The sequence below is a fragment of the Phascolarctos cinereus genome, unplaced genomic scaffold (genome assembly GCF_003287225.1).
Source record: "Phascolarctos cinereus isolate Bilbo 61053 unplaced genomic scaffold, phaCin_HiC Scaffold_5;HRSCAF=322, whole genome shotgun sequence".
Lineage (NCBI taxonomy): Eukaryota > Metazoa > Chordata > Mammalia > Diprotodontia > Phascolarctidae > Phascolarctos > Phascolarctos cinereus.
The window spans coordinates 275369942-275381908 of NW_027555958.1; the positions used below are offsets into that span (position 1 = coordinate 275369942).

The window sequence follows — 11967 nt, forward strand, 5'->3', positions numbered from 1 at the left end:
GATGATAATAATAATAGCTAACACTGTACTTTATTACCTCTTATTTGAATGTTATTTTCTTCCCTTCTCTTCAGGTTTGTTGAAAACAGTGTTCTTTATAAATTTTAAGCTTCTGTGCACGTGGATAAACCAAATAATTTTTATATGCCTGTTTAAGTTAAAAAATAATATTGCCATCAAATAGTTGTTCTTTTCAAGAATATGTCGTCTTGAACAAAACTATGCTATAGTTTTGGAATGGGTGAAAGAAGTTTTGACTTCAGCATTTTATTGAGCTCTTAGTCAATTAAGATTGCTGTATAATTTTACATTGCTTTTTAGATTCTGTTAAGAAAACCCCTAGCTACTGCTGTTATAAGCTATAATTACGCATAACATATTGTCAGTATTGTTAATATTGAACATTTCTCTATTGTTTTGGTAAAAGATTATTTTTCTACTTAGTCTCTTCATTTAACTCTACCCGTCTATAGCCCATAGCTCATCACTATTAAATTTCAGATATAAAGATTTAATATTTAAAATGACTAAAGGTTTCTTCTTTGGATCTTTAAAGATTTAGATAACAATTATTGTGATATTTGTGAATTATTTTTATTTTTTATTAATTTATTTTTGAATTATCAACCATCACTTCCATAAATTTTTGAATTTAAAATTTTTCTCCCCCTCCCTCCCCATCTTTCTACCCTAGACGGGATGCAATCTGATATAGGCTATACATATACATTCCTATTAAACATATTTTCACATTAGTGATGTTGTAAGTAAGAATTAGAACCAATAGGAGGAACCACCAGAAAGAGGAAACAAAACACAACAGAAGAAAAAAAATAGCAAATAGTATGCTTCGATTTGCATTCAAACTCCATAGTTCTTTTTTCTTTGTGGATAGCATTTTCCATCATGAAGCCTTTGGAGATGTCTTAGATCCCTGTATTGCTGAGAAGGGTTAAGTTTATCAATATTAGTTATTGCACAATGTGACTATTATTGTGTACAATGTTCTCCTGGTTCAGCTCGTGAATTACTTTTATTAATTGATGGGCATATTTGATACACCTTAATTAATATCAGAGTTCTGGTAACAGTTACAGCACTACATAAAATGTTGAAAACATACATTTTAAAATGAAAGAACCATGAATCTTGTACAAAGAATATTTCTTCTTAAAAACAACAACAACAAAAAAAACCCGGAGGAAGTATGGCACAGATACTTGAAGTAATGGAGAAAGGATACAGTACATAGTCTGGATATGCTTCATCAGTATGCTCTGAGGATTCCAGCTCTCTCTATATCTATGGGCCTGTCATTCTATGAATTAAAAACAAATGAATATGAGATATTAAGCTAATTATGAAAAAGAAGCTATGTAAATGTAACTTATTACTTTGTATTCATTCAACAAGCATTATTTATTTTTTCCAGTTACATGTAAAGATAGTTTTCAACATTTGCTTTTGTAAAAATTTTGAGTTCCAAATTTTTCTCCCTTGCACCCTCCCTCCATACTCCTTCCCTCCTCTCAGCCTTTCTTAAGACAGTAAGCAATCTGACATAGGCCGTACAGTCATGTTATACATATTTCTACATTAGTCATGTTGTGGAAGAAGAATCAGAACAAAAGGGAAAAACCACAAGAAAGAAGAAACAAAAAAGGTGAAAATGGTATGCTTCAATCTGCATTCAGACTCCATAATTCTTTCTCTGGATGTGGTTAGCATTTTCCATCATAAGTCTTTTGGAATTGTCTTGGATCATTGTATTACTGCGAAGAGTTAAGTCTATTGTAGTTAATCATTGCACGGTGTTGATGTGTACAGTGGTCTCCTGGTTTTGCTCATTTCACTTAGCATCAATTCATGTAAGTCTTTCCAGGTTTTTCTGAAATCAGCTTGCGCATAATTTCTTATAGCACAATAGTATTCTATTACATTCATATACCACAACTAGTTCAGCCATTCTCCCAGTGATGGGCATCTCTTCAATTTCTAATTCTTTGCCATCACAAAAAGAGCGGCTATAAATATTTTTGTACATAAGGGTTCTTTTCCCTTTTTTGTGATCTCTTTGGAATATAGACCTAGTAGTGGTATTGCTGGATCAAAGCGAATGCACAGTTTGATTGCCCTTTGGGCCTAGTTCCAAATTGTTCTCCAGAATAGTTGGATCAGTTCAACAACTCACAACATTAATGTTCCAATTTTCTTGCAACTTCTCCAACATTTATTGTTTTCATTTTCTGTCAAATTAGCCAATCTGATAGGTATGAGGTGGTACCTCAGAGTTGTTTTAATTTGCATTTCTCTCATTAATAGTGATTTAGAGCATTTTTTTCATGTGATTATAGATAGCTTTAATTTCTTTCTCTGTAAACTGCCTTTTCATATCCTTTGACCATTTATCACTTTGGGAATTACTTATATTCTTATTAATTTGATTCAGTTCTCTATATATTTTAAAAATGAGGCCATTATCAGAAATACTGGCTGTAAAAATTGTTTCCCACCTTTCTGTTTTCCTTCTAATCTTGGTTGCATTGGTTTTGTTTGTGCAAAACTTTTAAACTTAATGTAATCAAAATGATCCGTTTTGTGTTTCATAATATTCTTTATCTCTTGTTTGGTAATAAATTCTTCCCTTCTCCATAGATCTGACAGGTAAACTATTCCTTACTCTCCTAATTTGCTTATGATATCATCCCTTATGTCTAAATCATGTACCCATTTTGACCTTATCTTCAACAAGCATTTATTATGTGTCTACTATGTGCTAGGGATACAAAAACACAGAGGTAGACCCTTTCCTCACTGGGCTTACATTTCACTTGGGGAAAACAGCCTGTACTTAAGTAGGTAAATACAAGATATATACAAAGTAGATACAATGTAATTTCCAGTTAGAAGATCTCACCTAGGAGGTAGCTCTTAGGTTGGTTCTCAAAGGAAGTTGTTGATACTGAGAGATGAAATTAAAGAAAGACAATAGAAAAGGGAAATGAAAGGTCATGTGAGTAAGCCTGTTTGACTGGAAGATAGAGTGAGTGAGGAAGAGTCGTGTGCAAAAGGACTGGAGAAGCAAGCTGGAGTCACATTGTAGAGGGCTTTTACTAAATAAAGGAGTCCATATTGTATCTCGGGGACACTGGAGCTTCTTGAAAAGGGGAGGGACATGGTCAGACCTGTACTTTAAGAATACATCTGTGTGGATTGGAAAGGAGAAAGACTGGAAGCAGGGAAAACAGTTAGGAAGCTATCAGTAGAGAGGTGATGAAATTTTTATCACTGAAGAGGTGATGAAAATATGCTTACTAGACTGTCATAATGCAGCCCCTCTACTGAAATTACTCTCGGGGGGGGGCAGTTAGGTGGCGCAGTGGATAGGGCACCGGCCCTGAAGTCAGGAGAACCTCAGTTCCAATCTGGCCTCAGACCAAACACTTGACACTTAACTAGCTGTGTGACCCTGGGCAAGTCACTTAACCCCAATTGCCTAAAAAAAAAATTTAAAATTTAAAAAATGAAATTACTCTCAGGAAAGGTTATTTCCTGAAAAGATGCATTTCTTCATGCCGCTTACATCAGCTAAGCTGTACTCTAACTCTGACCTCTTTTGCTGACCTTCAATGTCATATCTATCCAGTTACTGAAACTTTAAAGCAGGGATTCTTAGCCTGGGGTCCATGAGTGCATTAATTTTTTTTTTTTTTGCATTGAGAAACATTATTCTGAGAAGGGGTCCATAGGTTTCATCAGATGTTGCTTTTCTTTGTATCCCCAGTGTTTAACACAGTGTGTGGTGCATAATAGAGCTTAATAAATGCTTCTTGATTTGATTTGATTTGACCAGGCTACTGAAGAAGTTCATGACACAGGAAAAAGGTTAAGAACTCCTGCTTTAAAGCATTATATTAGCTAGTATTGTGCATTTCATATAAAAACAACAACAGGAACAAGGACACCGACAACTGGAAAGACATTGATGAAAGCAGTTCACAGGACATTTTGTTAAAGCAAATTTCATGCTTCATTGAAGCACTTATCTTTATTAGTATCTTCATTATTAGAGGCCATCTTCTATGGGGCTTGCTAAATATCACCAGATTCCCTGTTGTCTGAATGTATTTTCTTTTAATTTAGAAGATGTGTTGGATTTTTTTTTATGCCATAGTTGATTAGTATTGTTACTTGTTCTTATGCCAACCTTCACATCTTGATTTATAACATTTCCTGTCTATAAAAGGCCTTGAGACAAGTGGATACATTTGACTAGTAGCTACAAAAAGTTGGTATTTGCTTGTTGACACTACTACCTGGAGCATTTTATATTGATTATTTCTTTGAATTTTTTATTTTTATAATCTGCCCTCAGTAAGAGAATGATGAGGGTTTGTTTTCTGGAATCCATAGGTCGATTTTATAATATGAATCCCTAGTGGGCAATGATAGCCTAGCACCTGGTGGATTTTTAAAATATTGGTGATAAAAAGGAAAACTTCATTTTTATTTTGGGACTTAATGGTTTATTTTGAGAAGCTTTGGTAAAATGTGTATATATGTGTATATCTTTCTATTTGTATATTTAATGTGGTCACACATATGTATGTGTATTATATTGTATATTATACATTATATCACAAATTTTCCTGGTGCTTAATCATTTTGTGATTATCTTTGAGTTGGGTCAGACTATTTCATGAAGTTCAATAATTTTATTAATGACCTGGACAAAGGAATTAAAAATAGCTAATTTTAAATTATACTAAATTAAGTGAGTTTAGTTGTCAAGAAGAATGAGGACTTTGGGAGAAATTGTCATATAAAGCAAGATGAAATCAGGGAGTTGTTCAAGGTGGCATATTTATTTATCATTTTTGGACCAGGCCTGTGATTCCTGTTGTAATAGTGGTAGTGGTAGTAGTTAGCATTTATATAGCACTTTTAAGGTTTATAAGAGCTTTACAGATGTCTCATGAAAAAGGTTTCCATTGAAACTACTGAGGAGGGGAGTGACTTGGTCAATTAGGAATATCATACTGGCAGTTATGTTGGATTAGAGGGAGAGGGAGAGGCTTGAGGCTGGAAAACCAGTTAAGATTTGACAAAGAAGTGATAGTCCAGGCTAGAGATGATGAGAACCTGAACTGAGACAGTAACCATTTGAATGGACAGAAAGTGATTTATCAGTGAGATTTTATGGAGATAGAGTCAACAAGATTTAACAACTGATTGGGCATATTGAGTTGAAATGTCTCCAGGAGAAATGAGCAGGTGTGTTCCTTTATTCTTTCACTCTTTGGTTTTACATAGAATCGTAAGATTTTTAGAGCTAGAAGAAGTCTTAGAGAACCTTACACATCCAGCCCCCCCCATTTTGTAGGTGAAGAAATTATGGTCCCAAAAGTTAACTAATGTAACCAAGATCACAGAAGGTGGCAAGCTTAGAACCTGTAATTGAACCCATGTATTTTGATAGCTAAGTGTTCTTTTTATTTCACAACATTGCCTTTGACTTTGTGTATTCCTGAAAAAGAGTATTGAAAAAGAATATTCTTAAAGAATTTCTTCCTAAATCAGGATATCCCAAAAATTCACTAAGATTTTTGGGACACACCGTATAGAAAAATATTGTTGTGTGCTGAAAAGAAAGTAGTGAACTTAAAAGAAAAAAAATGAGGGAAATGCATTGTTTTAATTTATAAAATGTCCTTCTTCATGCAGTATGAACCACGAGGACCAGGCAGGCCATTGTACCAAAGAAGAATTTCATCTAGTTCAGTACCGCCTTGTTCTGAAGAGTTAAATACTCCTCAAGACAGTCTTGCTCAGTGTAAAGAGCATCAGGACCATAATAACCAATCTTCTTTCAACTATTCATCACCGGAGTTGTGGGTAAATACCACCTCATCTGCTCCACATCAGAACATCCCATGCAATGGATCCAGCAGAACAGCCCCACCCAGAGAATTGTTAGGTAAGACAAAACTCTTTAGCTTCCCTTAGACTTCCATATTTCCTTGGCTTCCCTCATCTTCTCTCTTTTTATCTCCTCTCCCAGTGTTTGCTTTTGGACAGTATCTAGTCTGGTTAGTTATGCTTGAGAGAAGTAGAGCATCTGCTTGAGTCAGGCTTATACTTTACATGCATGGGATAAAAACAAAACATGCCAAACCAGTTGGTTTCTGCCCTATTACCGAATGGATCAAGTGGCTGAGTCCCAGGCAAGTATTTGGAAGGAAGAGAAAATTACCTGCCCTTCAGAACTCAGTAAAACATAATACAAATAAATGATAAAAATTAGTTAACGAGAAAATAGTAGATTCTGTTATTATATAGAACAATAGTTTTATAGCAGAAAGATGGGGCAGCAGATAAAGTGCCAGTCCTGGAATCATCTTCCTGCTTTCAAATCTGACTTCAAATACTTAATAGCTGTGTGACCCTAGGAATGCCATTGAACCCTATTTGCCTCAGTTCCTTATAAAATGAGCTAGAGAAGGAAATGGCGAACCACTCCAGTGTCTTTGCCAAGAAAACCCTAAAAGTGTTGGACACAGTTGAAGCAACAATAACAGCAAGGTAACAAGTTTGGGACCCAGAAAAACCTGGCATGTGAATGTTTTCCATATGCCTATAATCTGTTAATCACTGCATTAGTCAGACTGAGACCTGTGAAAGATCTCAGCTGAAAAAGACCAAGATCTCCCACTGCATCCAGGCCACCTCTCGTCATTCTGTTCTGTATCTTGCCGCTGAACCCAGATGACTCCAGAGGAGAGAGTGAGGCTGGTGACTTTACACAGCCCACCCTCACTTAAATCCAGGTCACCTGCGTGTCATAGCAGCACCTCCCTGCAGTCATGGTTCTCTTCGAGAAGGACAAACAACAACAACAACTGGACATGGCAATCCAAAAATTATTTGGCACTTTTCCATGAGCTTTGAAATCAGTGTTCTTTTTTCTTTCTTTTAAATATTCACTGTAAAAGAAAAAGTAATTGATTTGTTTGAGCGTCCTGTTGTTTTATTACTTATAACATAGAGACACTTATAAAAAGTCTGTGATCTTTCAAGCGAATTTCAGTGCTGAATTGTTTTAGCATTTGTATAAAAATTTAATTTTGTTTATCTGAAAATAAGATATTGTTATTATCACTGACCTCTTTGTGAAAATGTGTAACAGATTTATACTGCATTGGAAGTAGTAAGGCAATTTCATTAATTACTCAGAATACTTAACTATTCAGTAGGCAGGTTTTCCAGAATTGTTGTATGAAATGACTCAGTCAGTACACATTAAAATATAATGCTTTATATGTATCTGGAGAGGCAAGTGTAATGTGTGTGTGTGTATGAATATGTGAGTGTGTATGCTATTGTTTTAGGTTATTGTTTTAAGATGCGTTTTGATGACTTAAAATTTGTTTAAAATTTTTTGTCGTTGTAGCTATTCTCTTCTCAATATATGTTGTAGTGACCTTTGGACAGAAACTTTAAGATTCTGATTTGACTTGATAAGTTAAAAAGAAAACAAGCACGCAGACTTATTTCATTTCATTTTATTGCCCTGTCTGATAAAATTCTTATTTTCATTGTCAGAAGACAGTCACAAAATTCCTTAGTTATAAATACTTCATTAAATGTATTATTAATTCAGTCAGGCATGTCCTAAAGCATAGTTTTCTATTGGAATCATTGTTGAGAGGAACACATAAATGAATAGGAATGCAATAGAATGAAAATATTAATAACTGCTTGGAGTTGTGCCTTGTAAAGTCTAAAATTAAGCTTTTAAAGGTGAATGGAGCCATTTACATATGAAAGGCAGGTTGGTATAGTGAAAAGTATACTCAGCTTGAAAGCAGGAGAAGCCTGGATTCAAGATTCCATACTTAGCCATTTGAACTATGACTGTGTTAAATTATAGAACCATAGAATCTTAGAGGGGAAGGGTCTTAGAAACCATGTAATCCAGCACCTTCATTTTATAGATGAGGAAACAGGCTAAGAGGAGTGAACTGACCTGGCAGGGACTATGTTATGACATAATTGTTTCATATATATTTTGTTTCACGTCCACATATCTTCTTTTTCTTTTGAACCTCTGAATTGCCAGTGGGAGTGCTGGATACAGGAGATATTTGGTAACTTACTGTTGCTGTGTAGGCAAATGAAATAGATTCTGAGAATATGAACGGAGAACCCTAATCCTTGTATCTGTACATGGATAATGCCAGTGCTAAGGTTAAATTCTACTATCTAACAGAGCCTTCTAGGAGAGATCTGTAAACACTTAAAAGAGTTTGTATCTGTCATAACCACACAAGAAAGACCAAGTAGATGAAGAATGCCTATTAGCTAAATTTCAACATCCAACCCAATAGTATGTCTAGGACAGACAGTATAGATGGATAGAGTTTGGCCCAGAGTTGAAGAGAAAGAGGAATGAATGAATGAAGCACTTACTAAGTGCTTAATATTTGCAAAGCACTTTACTAAGTGCTGGGGATGCAAATAGAAAAGTAGGACAGCCCCTGCCCTCAAGGAGCTCATATTCTAATGAGGAAAGACAATATTGATGGAAGGTTTTACCTGAAAGTCAGATGGAAAGGTCCCTTGGTCCTTAGAGTATAGCAGCAAAACAGATGGTAATGCCTATTCTTTAATGTCATTTCCACTGATAAAGTAACATTGGTTTCTGAAGGTTATCCATTTGACAGTGCCAAGGACTTTGGTGACAAGAACTTTCTTTTCTGCGTCTTCTAGAGATGTGGCTATAGCACCTGTAGGAGCACCTTCCAGGCTTATCTAGGGGTTGCTTCCCAGGATGATGGTGCAAGAGGAAAGTGGTTTATATTGATTTCATGAAATTGCCAAGCTCTTTTACTGAAAAATTTTACTCGTGAACAAAAGAAATTGGAACATGGAATACTACTGTCTCTGAAAAACTAAGAATGAGTACCCAACATTGGACAATGTAAACCATATGACAGTTGTGAGCAGGCTGCAACATGAAACCAACAAGAAATTCCAAAGAAGTAGAGGAGTAAAAGACTTCATCAGAGAATTTTATCATAGGAGAAGAAGAAGGACTAGTCATTTTACAAAAGTGAGGGATAACAAGTATACAACCAGAGTTCTTCACTAGTACCTTCTTGATGTTGGGAGAAAGTGAGGAAGGCCTGTTCTGTTCTGTTTATCATTTGTTCTCTCTCTTTTTTTTTCCAAGTTTCTTCTTTTTTTTTTGGCTAGGCAGTAGAGGTTATGTGACTTGCCCAGGGTCACACAGCTAATAAATGTCAAATGTCTGAAGCCAGATTTGAACTCAGGTCCTCCTGAGGCCAGTGGTCTCTCCACTGCACCACCTACATGCCCCTTGTCCTTTGTTCTTGATGAGGACTAATGACTTCATGAGGGTGATGTCTTGATTCCTGTGTGAATTGGATTTAAGTGAGGCAGAGCTGTGCAAAGTCCTTAGCCTTACTCCTCCAGAGTCATTAAAATCCAGTGGCAAGACATGTAGTCAGGCAGTCTTCTTGGCTGGTGACAGCCCAGGATGCAACAGATGAGGTTGGCCTTTCTAAATTAAGGTCTTTCTAGAGCATATTAGGTGGACTCTTGGTGGTGAACTCTTAGGAAGACATGAACATTCATTTGCACAAGATGAGTAGGCATGAATAGATTGTGATTTGCGTCTTTAGAAGAGACACCTGAATTGATGAGATCACAGATCCATTTGAATATCTGAATATTAAACAGTATTATTAAGTTAGCAAGCAGTATTTATTAGAAGAGTAATTCTGTCCTCTTTGTTCTTTCAAAATAATAGTTTGAATTCTGAATAACAAATATTTAATAAGCTAATTGATAATCATTTCCCCAACCAGCCATTCAAGTATATATTGAACACATAACATGCTCAATACTGTAGGTTTCTCCTCCTCTTTAAACTGACAGTCTAGTTGATAAGACTAACATCCATGAAAGAGCAGTGAGTAATAAGAGGGTATAAATTAGTTGGTACAGAATATAACTCTCCTACCTCTTCCTGACTCACCAACAAAGAATTCTGTGGAGTGGGGGAGCAATAAGAGTTGGAGTAATCAGGCAGGAAATATTGTGGTATTTAGAAAGAAAACTGGATTTGGAGTCAGAGGATACAAATTCACAGTCCTCCTACATCTCTGTGACCTCAGGCTCTGAGCCTTGATTTCCTCCATTATAAAATGATGAGGTTGGACTGGATGATTTTATTTTATTTATTTATTTGTTTGTTTTTAGGCAATTGGGGTTAAGTGATTTGCCCAGGGTCACCAGCTAGTAAGTGTCAATGTTTGGTCTGAGGCTGGATTTGAACTCAAGTCCTCCTGACTTCAGGGCTGGTGCCCTATCCACTGCGCCACCTAGCTGCCCCCAGACTAGATAATTTTAAATGCCCCTTTCAGGCTAAATCATAGGAGGACCATTTGGAGGTGGAAGGGACCTTAAAGTCTGTTGCCACCTTGGTTCTGTGTCTGGTAGAATGGATCATTCAGAGCTTGAGGGTCAAATAAACAATCCATTAAAAAAAAACCAAACTATTCATATATATTCAGGTGAAAGCAGTTCCCAAAGCAGTTAAAAAACAATTCATAGAAAGATAAAAACATGTGAAAGCCATCAGCAAGGAAGTTAAAAACAATGAGCAGTAACGTTGTTCAGGGGCTCAAGAGCTCCCCTCTCAGAAGCCTAGAGCTTTCTTGTCTGAAGGGCCCATAGCGAGTTCTTAGATCAGTCCATGTGGGAGTAAAATTAACTCAAACTACCCCACGTCTACGACATAGCTTCTTTGTTCACAAGAATCCTGGCTGATATTGTGGAAATGTGAGGAGTTAATTCATCAGCAATGTGGCTCACAAAAGAGTCCAACCCCCTTATTTTCTAGATGAGAAAACAGAGGCCCAGAGAGTTTGTGATTTTCCCAGGGTCACATAGTAAGTAAGTGTCTGAGGAAGGAGTTGGATTTATAATTAGGTTTTCCTGGTTCCAAATTCAGTGCCCTACCCACTAAGCTATGCTACCTCTATTATGTTATGGAGAAAATGGAACTTGAAGAATTTGGATAGGTGGAGGAGGGAGCTGTAGGTATCCCAGGTGAGGATAGTAACATGAGACATGAGCAAGGGAATCAGGGAATGAACACACCTGCAACTCATACTATAAGGAAAGTGACTTTGTTGGAATTAGAGGGCATGTGTTGGGGATGTGAGGGGGAAGAAGGTAGACTAGTCAGCCTCAGGAGTGTTAGAAATTTTGAAATGGTTTAGTAGTGGTTTTTGGCATTCAATTCATTACGTACTTTTTAAGCTCTTATCATATGCCAGGCCCTAGGAATGCCTTTATTTCCAGATATACCCTTTCTACCATCAGAGATAAAACTACCTGTACAATAAGCTATCCTTATGACAAAGATTTTAATAGGAAAAAAAAGTGCAGCTTAGCCAGACCAACCAGCACATTCTCCATGTCTGAATTGACATGCAACATTTCACACTCATCATCCATAACTTTGTAAAGGAAGGGAGATATGTTTTCCTGTCTCCACTTAGTCATTACAGTTCTGTGACATTCGTTTTTCTTTTGTCCTTTCCATTACATTGTAGTCATTGTGTATAGTCAGTAGACATTTATTAGGTGCCTACTATGTGCCAAACACTGTGCTAAAATTGGGGACACAAAGAAAGCTATCTAATGGAGAAGGATAACATATAAAAAGAAGCTGATGGGGAGGGCGATACTGGAGCACAGAGAGAGTGGGAAGTGATCTAAGGAGTTGTGAATTTCAGGACTGATTTCATCTTGCAGAATGATGAGTTTCTGGAGATCATGAGACCCAGGAGGGCAACTGGGTAGGAAATAATGAGGTTAATGCCCTCTCCAATGTCCAACTGCCACCCTCTTTGATCAGAGAGAGGAAGGGACCCC

At 36.5% G+C, this 11967-nt stretch overlaps 1 protein-coding gene across 2 annotated transcripts in view; it reads left to right on the forward strand.

Annotated features, from left to right (window-relative positions):
- Window positions 1-11967, forward strand: part of HELZ (helicase with zinc finger) — a 288871-nt gene that overhangs the window by 268533 nt on the left and 8371 nt on the right. For both annotated transcript variants that reach the window (XM_021000986.2, XM_021000987.2), the window contains exon 30: window positions 5725-5977. In XM_021000986.2, the coding sequence (XP_020856645.1) occupies window positions 5725-5977 (253 nt within the window). The remainder of the gene's footprint in view (window positions 1-5724; window positions 5978-11967) is intronic.